At 38.4% G+C, this 15,802-nt stretch overlaps 1 protein-coding gene across 7 annotated transcripts in view; it reads right to left on the bottom strand.

The window, feature by feature from the left end:
• The window catches only part of CTNNA1 (catenin alpha 1), a 370,505-nt gene that overhangs the window by 147,460 nt on the left and 207,243 nt on the right, over positions 1 to 15,802 (bottom strand). For all 7 annotated transcript variants that reach the window (XM_081500833.1, XM_081500835.1, XM_081500832.1 and 4 more), the window contains 2 exons: positions 9,090 to 9,196; positions 7,833 to 8,028 (listed from right to left, as the gene is read on the bottom strand). In XM_081500833.1, the coding sequence (XP_081356959.1) occupies positions 7,833 to 8,028; positions 9,090 to 9,194 (301 nt within the window). In that variant the 5' untranslated portion in view covers positions 9,195 to 9,196. The remainder of the gene's footprint in view (positions 1 to 7,832; positions 8,029 to 9,089; positions 9,197 to 15,802) is intronic.

The following is a 15,802-nucleotide window of genomic DNA, read 5'->3' as shown; positions in this document are numbered from 1 at the left end:
AAGGCAATGGCACCCCACTCCAGTACTCTTGCCTGGAAAATCCCATGGACGGGGGAGCCTGGTAGGCTACAGTCCATGGGGTCGCTAAGAGTCGGACACAACTGAGCGACTTCACTTTCATGCACTGGAGAAGGAAATGGCAACCCACTCCAATGTTCTTGCCTGGAGAATCCCAGGGATGGGGGAGCCTGGTGGGCTGCGATCTATGGGGTGGCACAGAGTCGGACACAACTGAAGCGACTTAGCAGCAGCAGCAAGGGCAGCATGTTGAGTTGCATGTGTGTATTGGTGGGGCGGGGGGGGGGGAGTGTTGGTGTGGGGAAAGCCAATCTCAAAAGATCATACACTGAAGGTTCCATTTATACAATATTCTTGAAATGAAAGAATTAGAGATGGAGACAGATTAGATGCCAAGGGTGAGGGATGATGGGGAATATAAGCAACATGGGTATGACTAACAGGGATCAAGAGGGAGAGCTTTGTGGTGATGGAATAGTTCTATATCTTGTTTGCAGAGGTGGTTGTACAAATCTTCACAGGTTAAAACCAGAGAATTGCTGTGCCAATGTCAATTTCCTGCTGTTGATATAGTAGAATAGTTCCATAAAATGTAACCATTGGGGGAAACTGGCTAAATGGTATACTGGACTACTCTATACTATATTTGCTGCTGCTGCTGCTAAGTCGCTTCAGTTGTGTCCAACTCTGTGCGACCCCATAGATGGCAGCCCACCAGGCCCCTCCATCCCTGGGATTCCCCAGGCAAGAATACCGGAGTGGGTTGCCATTTCCTTCTCCAATGCATGCATGCCTGCTAAGTCGCTTCAGTCATGTCCAACTCTGGGACCCCATGGACAGCAGCCCACCAGGCTCCTCTGTCCACAGGATTCTCCAGGCAAGGATACTGGAGTGGGTGCCATTTCCTTCTGGTACTATATTTGCAACTCCCTGTTAATCAAAATGAAAAGTTTAAAAAAAAATGTTACTTAACTTTTTATTAGTGTAAATAAACATTGAAACAAACAATGTAACAGAATTTTTAATTTGACAGAAGACTCTGCACAACAGAATCTCAGCGTGGTTCTAAGTTGATGAGAGTAGGCTAATGTTAGGTAATTCACCTGGAGTTTTTGGTAGCACACATTGCCTCAATATATACCCTAAGCGATTCATGTCTGAGGAAGGTATTTTAATTTTTCACATAGCAGGTCCCTCAGCTTTATCTATAAAAAGCAGCCATTTATACAGGCCAAGCTGGCAGTAAACCTGCATGCGTGTGTGCATGTGTGCTTAGTTGCTAAGTTGTGTCCAATTCTTGGCAACTGCATGACAACTGGCCAATTCTGCCTTTCCATGATGTTGCAGCAGTCCCTTCCTTAACAGCATCATCTCACCTCCCACCATGCCAATGGTTTCCTGACTGTTAGTCCAGCCTCCAGGCTCTCCCCCAAACCCTTTAAGTCTTCCTGTACACACCTGAGAAACTAATCTCCCCTAAACACCACTTCTTTTCATATTCCATGTTATCTAGATGGTAGAACTTCTTAAAACAGGAACAAAGTTAAGGAGACATATTTTAGTTTAATTTAAGAAGAAAAAGGTGTTAAAAATAAACACAAAGCAACGTTGGAAAAAGCTGCTTCCAGAGGTGCAAGTCCTATGTCACTAGATATATTTAAGTATATGGGAACCTGAACCTGGGAGATCTATTCCAGCCACAGAACTCTCTAACTCAGTATCATTTCCCTGATAGTGCTCCCTTCTTCACTTGGCATTCCAAGCCACCCTCTAAAATCTAGCTGCAAGCTCTTTTGTATCCAACCTCTCCTCCCAGCACTCCTCTCCAGTCAGAGCCTTCAGTGTTCCCGGTGCACATCTTGCTTTGTCTGCTGCTTTTTTTACCTGAATGACTTTGTCCCCCTCCCTTCTTTTACCTTTCAAGATCCAGAACACCTTCAGGAAGTTTTTCTAATCCCATGCGTACCTTCCTATTCCACTCCATTCTTTGTATGCTACTCATACTATTATTTTTTATGTCCATATGTCCTGATTACAAGCTCCGAGACAAAAAAAAAAAAAACAACAGGAAAAACAGCCTCCTGTCTGCTAGAAGACAGACTCTCTCTCCTTTTTAAAAATTATTTTGGCCACTCTGCACTACATGCTCAATCCTAGTTCCTTGACCAGGAATCGAACCCAGGCCCCCTACAGTGGAAGCACAGAGTCCTAACCAGGGAACCTCCAGGGAATTCCCCAAGACAGTCTCTCTTCATGAGAGACCACACATGGTCACCCAGCCCTTTCCCCACTCTGGCCTAACACCAAGCTTTTCCCCAGGAAACACACTTTTGTGAACCTGCAGCTCACCAATCATCCGCCCCTTTGCTGAGAAGAGTATCTTTAGAAGCTGTGTGAGAATATGAGAATACATAAAGGTGCACCTGAGACTCTTGGGACCTTCTCCTCCCTCATTTACCCCGAAATGCCCATGAGCTACAGGGAAGCAGTTACTGATGCAGCAGCAAGTCTCTGTTCTTGGCCTTTGAGAACTACTGTAAATTGTAGCTAATGGATTAAAAAACACTATTCTAGTAGAAACTATCCCTCATCACTGAACTTCCTATTTATTACTATCATCACTGGTCCTGCTTTTTAAATGTCTCTCCCCTTTTCAAACAAGTTTCATTTAGGCTTTCCCATCTCTGCCTCTTGGATGTCCCCTAACCAGTTAAGGGCCCTCTTTTTCTCATCAGAGCCCTATTCAAGTATCCATGAAATATTTTTAGATACTCTTTGCAACATACAGGTATTGTTAAAGTACGTATATATAAGGAAAGCTGCTAATGGGTATGAGATTTATTTTGAGAATGATGAAAGTGTTCTGGAATTAAATAATAGTGAAGCTGCACAATTCTGTGAATATACTAAAAAAAACACTGAATTATATACATTTTAAAATGTGAATTTTATGTTAAGTGAATTATCTTTTTTTTTTTTTTTAAAGGTAAGATTCTTCACCAGTATCCCTGTACTTCATTTGGCACTGGGGCGAAAACATCTTAATTTTTAAGAAACACCTTTTCTCACATACTTCTTGGAGAACACAGTCAATTACCTTCCTCAAACATTTAAGTGCCTATCACAGACAGGCACCATGACAGCTGCCACAGAAAACAGTTGCCAGACCATCACAGAACCTATGCTGCTGGAGCCTAAGAAGGGAAGATAACAGCTATTTAACTATCACTGTGCCAAGAGCTAGGAAGAAAAAGTATAAAGGTAAGAATGACCTAATCAGAGTAGGTAATGTGAGGGTGGGCAGGGTCCCCAAAAAACACATCTTTAAGAGACACATGTAAGCTTCTGCCCGTATCAGGTAGTTAACAACTAGTTTGGGCTGACAAGCAGTACAACAAAATCCCTGTTTCACAGGGGTTTGCTGCTGCTGCTGCTGCTAAGTCGCTTCAGTCGTGTCCAACTCTGTGCAACCCCACGGACGGCAGCCCACCAGGCTCCCCCGTCCCGGGATTCTCCAGGCAAGAACACTGGAGTGGGTTGCCATTGCCTTCTCCGTCGCAGGGGTTTGGAGGCCATTAAATTGATAACTGGCTCCCATCCACCACAAGAGACTCACCTGGTCTTGAGGTAAAGCAACCCTGCATTTATGTATGTGTATGTTTTACCCACTGACAGTGTTATGAGAAGGTTTTAGTGTACTCACAAATGTTTGTGTTTATTATTCATGTAATCAGGGGCAAATACAAAAAGAAAATTAAGTTATGCTGAAAAAGTGCATACATTCAAGTCTTTGATTATTAATGACGGCACAGAAGAGCACAAACAGGGCTTATACAAACTCAAAAGATACTGAAGGTTCAATTTTTGGCTCAAAAGCATTATAAATAAGAACCTAAATCAACTATTTATTTGAAGACAGTAAGCGCACATCTTTAACCCTAGATCAGAAGTCATCTAACTATGGCTTGTGGGTCAAATCTAGCCAATCCACTGTTTTCATAAATATGTTTTACTGGAACACAGCCATGCCCATTTGTGTTTACAATGAATAGCTGCTTTCCCAACACAACTGCTGAACTCAATAGTGTTAAGAGAAACCTTATTGCCAATAAGGTCTAAAATCCTTACTACTTGGTCCTTTATGGGAAAAAAAAAGGCCAACTTGTACTGGATGAAAGAAAGTAGCCCACACTGATTCAGAACAAAAACATCTTTTTATACATCCTTTAGCAATTAAAGGATGTTACAATGGATAAGCAACAGACTTGAAATGCAAAGAACTCTACTTTATTAGTCAATCCACTATGGAGTTCTTGATAATCGTAATTACTCTACATTTTATATACCAGTAAAATTCAGAGCAGTTAGGTCAGAGTTTTCCTTAAGTGCTCAGGACTGCTGAAAGCAGGCCTGGGAAAGGTTTTTGTATTAATTATATACTCCTGCCTAATAAATTACCCTCAAGTAATTATCTTAAACATTTATTACCTCTCCAAGTTTTCTGTGGGTCAGGAATTCAGGGTTGGCTGGGGCTGCCTTATCTGAAACTTAACTTTAGTTGGGTGATCTTCCAAGGTGGCCTGGTTACATGCTTGGTAAACTGGTACAAGAGACTTCAGTTCCTCTCCACAAGACCTCCTGAGTGTCCTCATAACCTAGCCAGCTTCCCCTGGAATCAGTAATCCATGAGAAAGAGATAGGAAAACACAAAATTCTCCTTGTGACTTTGCTTCGAAAGTAAATAGTGTAACTTCCACACCACATTCTATTCTTTAGAGAACTAAGTAAGTACAACACATATTCTGCTTTTTAAATGTCTCTCCCCTTTTCAAACAAGTTTCATTTAGGCTTTCCCATCTCTGCCTCTTGGATGTCCCCTAACCAGTCAAGAGCCCTCTTTTTCTCATCAGAGCCCTATTCAAGTATCCATGAAATACTTAAAAAAGCTTAAAGCCAGTACAACTTAATACATTTCCAATAAGTGAATATTTGTAGTTACTTGAGCAACTGGCAACATATAAGAATGAAAATACTGACCACAAAGTACAACACATATTCAAGAGAATCAAAATCAGGCCTCATTTTTAAAGGAAGAGGTGTTAAAGAATCTTCATATATTAACATCACTTCAGGGTTTCAAATGATGAGTAAATAGCTTCAACAACATAACCTACAAGGCTTGGTTCACTCAAGAATCTGTGCTTAACCATTATCATACCATGTATTTTGTTCTATTTGTAATAGGAGAGAGACTGCATCACTATTTGTTAACATTCACCAAAGAAAAAACTAAGCCAACAGAAGAAAGGCAAGGCACTTCACATCTGAGGTTTTTCATATCTGACCCAGTAACAGTGATGGGAGGCAGTTATACATTTGCTTTAGTTTTAGTTCTGTTTTGTTTTCCTGCAAGGAGAAGGAAAATTATGGAGACTAGATCATGAATAGATAAAAAATAATCACAAAGCTGTACTGGAACAGATAAGTATTTATGATTCAGTGCCACATACAAAATTTTCTCAGATACAAACGAAAATAACAGAAACTGAAATTTCGATATGCATTCACAATTGGGAGGAGTGGGGCTGTGCTTGGGAGGGTGTATTATATCACAATTGCTGCAGATGTGTATCAGAGAAACTTCTGGAACAAGAACATATATAGTAGGGGAAAAAATTATTTGTTACAATTCAACTTATTTTGAAAATAAACGTCTTTGTAGACCCATGAACACTTGACCAAATTCACCTGTTAATACTGTGACTTTCATTAGGGGAAGCAAGAAGACTAAGGAAGCAAAACTTTCTCACAGAGGGCAGAGAAATAACAGTCATCCTGATTTCCTCAACAAAAAGCTCAAAAATGGTCCTGAATCGGACAATTAAATCGCTTTAAATTCATTCAAAATTCACTCTGCCAGGTTGAACAGTATCCCCCCCAAAATTTAGATCCTCCCAGAATCTGTGAATGTGGCCTTATTTAGATATAGGGTCCTTGTAGATATAACCAAATTAAGATGAGGTCATCCTGGATTAGAGTGGACCCCAATTCAATGACTAACATCCTCTTAAGAGGGAACCTGGCAACACAGATACATGGAAAATAACATGTGACAAAAAAAGCCAGATACTGGAGGGACCTGTCTACCTGTCAAGGAACACCAAGGATTGCCAGCAACAAGCAGAAGCTAGGAAAGAACATGGAACAGTCTTCATCTAAGGCCCCAAGAAAGAACGAATCCTGCTGACACCTTGATTTCAGATATCTAGCCTCCAGAACGCCAAACAAATAAATTTCTGTTGTTTTAAGTTACCACGTTAGTAGTCATTTACTATGGCAGCCAGAGAAAACTAACATATCCACTCAGCTAGGATTATGGAACTTAAGTAACCTCACCATTTTCAGTATTAGAAATATTTATTCACAAACTCAGAACAATAGGAGATAGCATCTCCACTTAATGCCTTGCCCTTTTTGGATACTGTCACAGGGATGAATTTGACTAAAGACTCCAATGGACTATGTATACTGCTGTCAGCCAGAGGGCCACTGCTGCTGCTGCTGCTGCTGCTAAGCCACTTCAGTCATGTCCGACTCTGTGCGACCCCATAGACGGCAGCCCACCAGGCTCCCCCGTCCCTGGGACTCTCCTGGCAAGAACACTGGAGTGGGTTGCCATTTCCTTCTCCAATGCATGAAAGTGAAAAGTGAAAGTGAAGTCGCTCAGTCGTGTCCGACCCCATGGACTGTAGCCCTCCAGGCTCCTCTGTCCATGGGATTTTCCAGGCAAGAGTACTGGAGTGGGGTGCCATTGCCTTCTGCAAGAGAGCCACTGAGGCGCTCCCAAAGGCCAGTAGAGCATATGCACAGAGCATGGGAGTCAGTTCACCTTAGTTGATAGTCAACAGCCCCCCCAAAAAAAAACAAACCTATGCTTTTGTTGAAGTCCTCCTGCTGGACCAAAGTTTAACAAAAAACTACAGGTTTCAAAGTTATTCTTTCAGATTTACAGTCCTCTTATCTAGATAAGCAAAAAGGACCTACTATATAGCACAGGGTGCTCTATTCAATATTCTGTAATAACCTAAATGGAAAAAGAATATGAAAAAGAATAAAAAAAAATAGATACATGTATAACTGTATCACTTGGCTCTACACATGAAACTAATGTTGTTAATCAACCATACTCCAATATAAAATAATTTAAGAAAATAAAGTCCTCTTATCATGATTATTGCATCATAGTGATGGCAGTTTTTCTAACAGTAACCATTGGTAAGCTGTGGGTTACCATTTCACTTCTTATTACTTCTGAGTTTCCCAAAACATGTTTCCTTTAAGCTCACATTTAAATTATTTTAAACTCAAGCCAGTGCAAATATGCATAGCTGGTTTAACGTATCAGTTTGACAGAAAGAGACATTGTCTCGGTTTTTTTCAGAATTGCTAAACATTTTTCTATTTTATCACCCCTGTATCTTTAGCACAAACTAACATATATTACACAGGATAAAAGATAAACTTCTGCCCCATATATTTCCCATCAAATTGTGCTACAACATTCCTACAACTATTACTTGAATATTGAAGAGAATTGGATTCAGATTCTCCAAAAAAGATGTACTTTTGTTAATCACTCCTGATTAAAGCTTAAGCCAGTACAACTTAATACATTTCCAGTAAGTGAATATTTGTAGTTACTTGAGCAACTGGCAACATATTAAGAATGAAAATACTGACCACAAAGTCACCTTCAAGGATTATTTTTCTAGAAAAGCCTGGCTCTCTCCATATGAAAAGTGGTATTGACCTACCTTGTTTTCTAACATCTTCTACAGCAGCCACAAGCTCCTCCTTGAGAAACTGACTCTCCTTTGCAATTTTATCCCCCTTCTCCAAGAAATTCTCAGTTGCTTGTTCAACAGATGCAGCCAAGACATGGGCCTTCTTAGAACGACCTCTCTTCTTATTAGAGGGCCCCTTGCTATTGGTGTTTACCAAGGTTGTAACCTAAAAGTTTCAATTTTGAAAATTAAATTGTAGCCAACTAGAATTAAAAGAAAAAAAAACAGAAAGAGTAACATGTTTACAGATAGCAAGAATAAATTATTCATAGTAAAATGAAACATCACATTTATGAGAGTCTAGTTAATATTAACAAATAAGATAAAATTCTCTCCATATTTAAAATATTCAGTAACGATACTCCATATTTAGTTTCCAAAATAATTTAGCTATCTCAACATGTAAGTTAAGAAATATAATGAATACTTTAATTTCTCAAACATGATCATTAGGCTTTCAAGCTTCATTTTACAGATTAAAAACCAACAACAAACAAGTTACATGTCTCTATCATGTCATCGAGGAGTTTAGAGAGGTTAACAATGAATTTTGGAGCCCAAGAAAATAATTTATATTTAAAAATATTTATTTTATATTTATATTTAAAATATTTATTTTCTTGAGCATCAAAATCACCGCAGATGGTGACTGCAACCATGCCATTACCTCTCATTTTCGTGCTCGAGTACAGTGTCTGTCTCCCTCACACTCACACACAAGACACATACACATGCCAAAATATGCCAAAACGCTACATGTGCACAGCAAGTTGCTAACAGTTTAATGAAATGTCATCACATTGTGATATCTGTACTTGTAACAGAACATACCAAACCTACGCTCTCAAATTAAATGACCTTCTAACTGATCCTGGACAACAAAAGGTGTATTCATCGCGGTGAACAGACTTAATAGTCAAGGTTCCATATCCCACCTTTCTTAGAAATACTTTTAAGTATCAAGTGATATGCACTGCATATCACTAGTCCCTATTACTGCCAATCAAGACTGAATAAAATGGCAGCAAATATATTTCTAAAGGGCTAAATGAATCCACACATAAATATTTAATTATTACTGGAGACAAACTGTCCCATTACTATCAGATAAACTCAACGACTCAACTTAAAGCTTTGAACTAAACAACTTTGCCCTGTGTTTATTACCCAGGCCTACTATTACGGAACCATGTTACAACAACTATGTATTTGTTTGCAGATTCTTACCTGGGTAACAAGAGGCTCTAACAGTCTTTCAACTGCCAGAGTCCTGATCTCTAGACTTTTGGGGTCCCATTTGAAGTTTATGTTGCCTGTGTGGACAGCAGTCATTTCTGAAAGGGAAACAGCCAGTCAGGCAAATATCAAACACACATATGAAATATAAAAAATCTTCTCCTACTCAAGGACTTTTTTACACCAGGAAAGTTACATTCACCACAAGATGAAAGAAATTCTTACCAGCCTGCACATGAGGGCCCAGTAACTCTTACATCCTCTTACACATAAGATTTTGAGTTTACAAACATTATGGGTGTCGACAAGAGGGCATTCCCAATCATGAGCTTTTCCCCTTGGGCTTCTCTGGCACCAAGGCACTTCTACCGCCAGTTTTTTCATACTAACCTAGAATCAGGATGAAAAGCTCACAGGAAAGAAGGCTAATACAGAAGATTCTGATTTGCCTTATTCCGCAGTAGTTATAATACACTTATTATCTAAAAGGTAAACCTCACTTCATTTTCTGATGGATTCTTACAGAATATCTTATCTTACTGTATTAAAACCTAATACTTCAGTCTACTGTCTTCTGCACCTACAGCTATTATCACTCACAGCCTTAAGAAATTTCAAGTCACACTTAGTCAAGTATCACTGTATCACTGTGTCAAGGTAAACTTCCATTAGACAGAGGCTTTAAGACTAAGGGAAAAGACTTCAGCCATAATACCAGGCAGTTGGTGTTTGCTTCTAAAAGTAGTGCCTCAAAGATTAAACAGAAAAACAGGTGAGGTATGTAGATGAGGTAAACACTAATATAAACAACAAACTGGCTACAGAAATACAAACCTTAAAAGGGTGCATTCTTATGAATTTTTACCTCTTGATTTTCACTCGAAAGGAAAAATGAAGGTCCATGGAAAAGCCTGGGTACAATGATGTTTACAAAAGCACTATGTATAATCACTAAAACCTGGAGACTACCTATATTTCAAAAAATAGACCACTGAATAAATAAATCAAACAACCAATCACAAAATGGGATACTGTGCTGCTCTTAAAAAACTACATTAACAAAATTTAGGAAGAAATAATAGTATTCTCACTGCCCAGGTCTTTATTTCTATTAACTACTAATTCCTTTAAAAAAAAATTTTTTAAAAAGGTATATTACAGGCTTGATATATCCTATTGTGGAGAAAGCAAGGAAAGACACAATGACTAACAAGAGCATATCATAAAGATACAAGAACCAAGGGCTCCAATGGCTAAATTCACAAGTTGAATATCAAGAAGATGACTGTAACTGCCTATTAGACAGCTATCCTATGATCATGCATGGTCAGTCGCTTCAGTTGTGTCCAAGTCTTTACAACCCTATGGACCATAGGCCGCCAGGCTCCTCTGTCCATGGGATTCTCCAGTAAGAATACTGGAGTGAGCTACCATGCCTTCCTCCAGGCGATCTTCCGGACCAAGGGAATGAACCTATGTTCTCCTGCAATACAGGTGGATTTTTTACCTCTGAGCCACAGGGGAAGCCCTAAGGATCCTCAAAAGAAAACAAAGGGGGTGAGAAGAAACTTTCTGTACCATAAATGTACAAGAGAATTAGAAAATGACCATTTTGTAAACCCCAATGTAATAACTGATTCATACTAGGACTATCAATGGATATTAATACCATTAGGTGATAGACTACTGGGGAACAGACTATCTGTACGGTGCCAAAGTATCACCTGACAGGTTTTACTTAACTAATTACAAAGGGGGCAAGACATACCTTTACAACATTGAGATCTAATGGCCATCTCCTTAAGTAACAAAACTTACCATTGCTAATAATGCAACTCTGGTATTATATGCCTCCATAACGAAATATGAAGTGCCCTGTATTCCCTAAAAAGTATTCTTAATTGAAAAAAAAAAAGTTTTAGATGTTTTTCAAGAGCCTCAGTATTACTATAAACTGAGCAAAGTTAATTGTCCAAAAGCAAAATGAAAATTAAATATTTAACCTGAGTCTAATGAAGCCTCTGCATAGGGATTCTAAGCCTTTTTCAATGTATGGATCCCTTAAGCAGTCCAGTGAATCTTATAGACTAATGTTGTCCAGTAGAAATATAATACAAGCCACCTATGCAATTTAAATTTTTCTAGTAGCCACACTAAAAAGTAGAAAGAAATAGATGAATTAACTTCAATAATATATTTATTTAACACAGTATATACAAAATATTATCATTTCATTATGTAACTGATTTTTTCAAATTACTGATTACATACGATGGTTTACAAAGTACTAAGTGTTGGAAATCTAGGATGTGTTTTACACTTAAGGCATATTTGCACCCAGACAGGTCACATGTCCAGTGCTTAGGAGCCACGTGTGGATGGGGCTTCAGTGGCACACAATGCAGCTACAGACACTTTCTCAGAATTTTTTTTTAAATGCATGAAATTGAAACAACTCAAAGAATTACAAAAGAAACATATATTGAGATTTAACTATTAAAAGCAATCTATATGCTCTTTATTAACATACTAAATAAGATGTCAAGAATTCTGATAACTACTTCAAAGTAATAATGAACACACACTTTTTCAAGATAGCTTACAATTACTTCATGTATGAAAAGCACTGAGACTCCTACTGTTGGGACAAAGTTACAGATTCAACTGAAGTTGGAGTTTGTTTTCTATTGCTAATAATAAATTTCTATTAATAATAATGAAGACAAAACTTTTCCAATCCATATTCAGTGCAGGTTAAAAACCCTAATCTGAACTGAATTTCACAGAAGTATACAAGGGACACAGATGCATGTTAAATACCACAAGGGAACAGACAAATTGGAATATAAGGCATTTTTATAAGACAATGGGGCCTTAACTCTTCAAAAAGTCAATAAGGGAGTGTGGGACGTAATTTAGACTAGAAGACTAAGGAGACAAAAGAATCTAATGCAATACACATATCTCATTTGGATCCTGGTTTGAAACAAAAAGCTACTAAGAAGGAGAAGGAAATGGCAAGCCACCCCAGTGTTCTTGCCTGGAGAATCCCAGGGACGGGGGAGCCTGGTGGGCTGCCGTCCATGGGGTCGCACAGAGTCGGACACGACTGAAGCGAGACTTAGCAGCAGTAGCAGCAGCAGCAGCAGTTTCTCAAAAGGTTAAAAATAGCTACCACATGACTCAGCAATTCTATTCCTAGGTATGTACTCAAAAGAATTTAACACATATGTCCACAGGAAAACTTGTATACTAACATTCATAGCAGCATTATTCATAATAGCCAAAAAAGAAGGAAAGAAAAGAGACAACACAAATGTTCACTGGCTGATTAATGGATAAATAAAATGTGTGTTTTTGGCAATAAAAAAAGGAATGAAGTACGCACTTATACATGGTACAAGGTTGATGAACCTTGAAAACATTATGCTAAACGAAAGGAGCAGGTTCACAAAAGACCACATACTGCTTGCTTCCATTTAGGTGAATGTTTAGAATAGGCAAATTTATGGAGACCAAAAGTAGAATTGTGGTTGCCTGGGGCTGAAGTGAGGGGGTTGGGCGGGAACAGGGAATGACTGGAAATGGGAACAGGGTTTCTTTTAGGGATAGTGACTATATATAAAATTGATTGTAGTAATGGAGGTACAACTCTGTAGCGATATTAAAAACTAGTGAATTGAACACTTCAAAAGGTTGAATTCTATGGCATGTGAATTTTATCTCAAGTATCAAAATAGTACACACTATATGCTTCCATTTATATAAAGAAAAAAAAAGCTACTAAGAAGACATTTGTAGGAAAACTGGTAAATTTTTATATTAAATATTAGATTATATTCACTGGAGAAGGAAATGGCAACCGGCTCCAGTATTCTTGCCTGGAGAACCCCATGGACAATATGAAAGGCGTGCTTGGGGTCGCAAAGAGTTGGACATGACCTAGTGACTGAACAACAACAAATTAGATTATCTTATGGAATTACTGCTCAGTTTCACAGGTGTGATAATGAACTGCAGCTGTATAGAAAAAGGACTATTTTTAGGAGATGTGTACTGAAATCTTTAGGAGTCAAATGTCAGGGTGACTGCAACTTTCAAATTCAGCAAAAGTAAACATACACAGAGAGACCAGGAATTATTAAAAAATATTCATAACTGTTAAATCTAGATGGAGATCATATGGAGTGGCTGGGTACACCTGAAATTTCTCATCTTAAAAATGAAGAAAATGGGAGAAGGAAATGGCAACCCACTCCAGTATTCTTGCCTGGAAAAGTCCATGGACAGAGGAGCCTGGCGGGCTGCAGTCCATGGGGTTACATGACTGAGCATGCGTGCCTGAGGGTGGAAGGAGATGGGTTGGTAGCAATAAACTGGTAAAAAATTAAAAAAAAAAAAATGTTGTAGAGGTTTATGAGAAAATGTTCAAAATACATACTACTAAAGATGGAAAGTAGATTTCAAAAACAATATGAAGTGTAACTGCAGTGGGATATATAAACCAAAATATTAACAACAGTGTTAAGATTGGGGGATTACGAGTGGTGTTAACTTTCTTTTTTCACAATTGTATTCTCTGATTTTATAAAATTACAGGTATTTAGGAAGTTGCTTTTGTAATGAAAGAAGTAGAATCTTTATCAGGTGCAAGGAAGACATAATCAAAAGGCATGCTTGATCATCACTCAACCACTTTGAGCTTGTTTCCTCATTTATAAAATAAGGCTATCATTTACTTAAAAAAAAAAAAAAAGATTATCACTATCTTTAGAGGAGGGCTCGTGTGAAAATTAAACAGACTATGAGCCACTGAATAAAATGAGTCCATGATAACACAAAGAAGGAAAAGTTCTTCCATAATAGGAAATCAGCTAACATATAGAGAAGGAGTAACACATATAGAAAAACCACCATTTAAGAAACCTCACAATATATTCACGCGAGAATTAGCAAAGAATGCTAAAGCAAACAGGTGAAAAGTTTACTAAGAAACTGAGTATTCAACCCAGTGCTCTGTGCCAATCTAGAGGGTGGGATGGGGGGGTGGGTTCAAGAGCAAAGGGATATATGTATACGTATAACTGATTCACATTGCTGTTGTACAGCAGAAACCAATACAACATCATAAAGCAATTATCTTCCAATTAAAAATATATTTAAATGAAAAAGAAACTAAGTATTTACATAGTCTTATAGTAACTCCCAAGAGATTACTGATTACCAATAGGGGAAATATAGTATTTAACTCTGCAGAGCAGAAACCTGGCAAACACCACCTTAGCCAAGTGACAAAAATGAACATCCCTAGTAATGGTATAAATGGACATCATGTACTTCCTAATGCAACACAATGAGAAGGATACAGCATTGCTTTCTGTGGTATTTCAAAATTACACACCCCCAATCTTGTCATAAGAAAACATCAGACAAACTCAAATTAATGGATATTCTATAAAGTAACTAGCTACAGTCTTCAAAAATGCCAAGGAAGTTAAAACAAAGAGGCTGAGAAATACTTCCAAATTAAAAGAGGCTAAAAAAAGACATAAAAACTAAATGCAGTCATTCTGGGCTGAAAATTGCACTAGGAATAAGAAACAATTGAGACAGCTGATAAAATTTGATCAGGGATTCTGAAATAGATAATAAATAGTAATATATCAATGTTAAACTTTGAAAATTCCCTTCATTGTATTGCAGCTATGTCCTTATTACACATAATGGGAATAATGTTTACACCTTACTCTCACATGGTTTAGAAAAAAAATGTATTAAATATATACATATACACAAAGAAGAATGAAAAAATGGGAGGCAGAAGGAAAAAAGGGAGACGAGAGATAAGGAACAAAGGGAAACTGAATGGAAGAATGGGGGATAGGGAGAAGGAAGGGATGGAGAGAGGGAGGGGAAGCAGGAGAGAGGGAGCGGAAGCAGAGGGGAGGAGAAGGGGTAGAAGAGAGAGGAAGAGAGACATCCTGAAATGGCTAACGTGGCTGAGAACTGATTTTTTTTAAATTTTATTTCATTTTAATTAATGTTAAATAGCCACTAATGACCTTATCAGACAGCACAGTTCTAAACCCTCTACAGAAAAGCAACAGACATCTACATCTCATATTTGAATGATGACCAGGACAAAGTAGAACTGCACATGTCTGTGACTAGTCCACTCCTAACTTTAATATAAAAACATCTGTCTGCATCCTCTCCCCTAAATGCATGCTTGAGGCACAAATAGATAAGACTCCTTTAGATATCGCTGAAAATGTTACTTCAAGCATCATCTAACATTTCACAAAGACTTATGTAAGCATCAAAAATTCTAGAACCTGGGCTTCCCTGTTGGCTCGGTGATAAAGAATCCACCTGCCAATGCAGGAGACACAGGATCAATTCCTGGTTCAGGAAGATTCCACATGCCACAGAGCAACTAAGCCCCTTGCACCATCACTACTGAGAGCAGCACTCTGGAACCCATAAGCCACAACTACTGAGCCCACATGCCACAATTACTGAAGCCCAAACACTCTAGAGCCTGTCCTCTGCAGTAAGACAAGGTGCCACAATGAGAAGCCCATGCAAGACAACTGGAGAGTAGCCCCTGCTCAGCACAACTAGAGAAAAGCCCAAGCAGCAATGAATACCCAACACAGCCAAATAAATGAATAAAATTAAACAAATTCTAGAATCACTGAAGA

This window comes from Giraffa tippelskirchi, chromosome 6, assembly GCF_054371585.1.
Source record: "Giraffa tippelskirchi isolate mGirTip1 chromosome 6, T2T-mGirTip1v1.2.pri, whole genome shotgun sequence".
Classification (NCBI taxonomy): Eukaryota; Metazoa; Chordata; class Mammalia; order Artiodactyla; family Giraffidae; genus Giraffa; species Giraffa tippelskirchi.
Note: the sequence above shows the minus strand (reverse complement) of the source record. Positions and strands in the feature narration are given on the sequence as shown.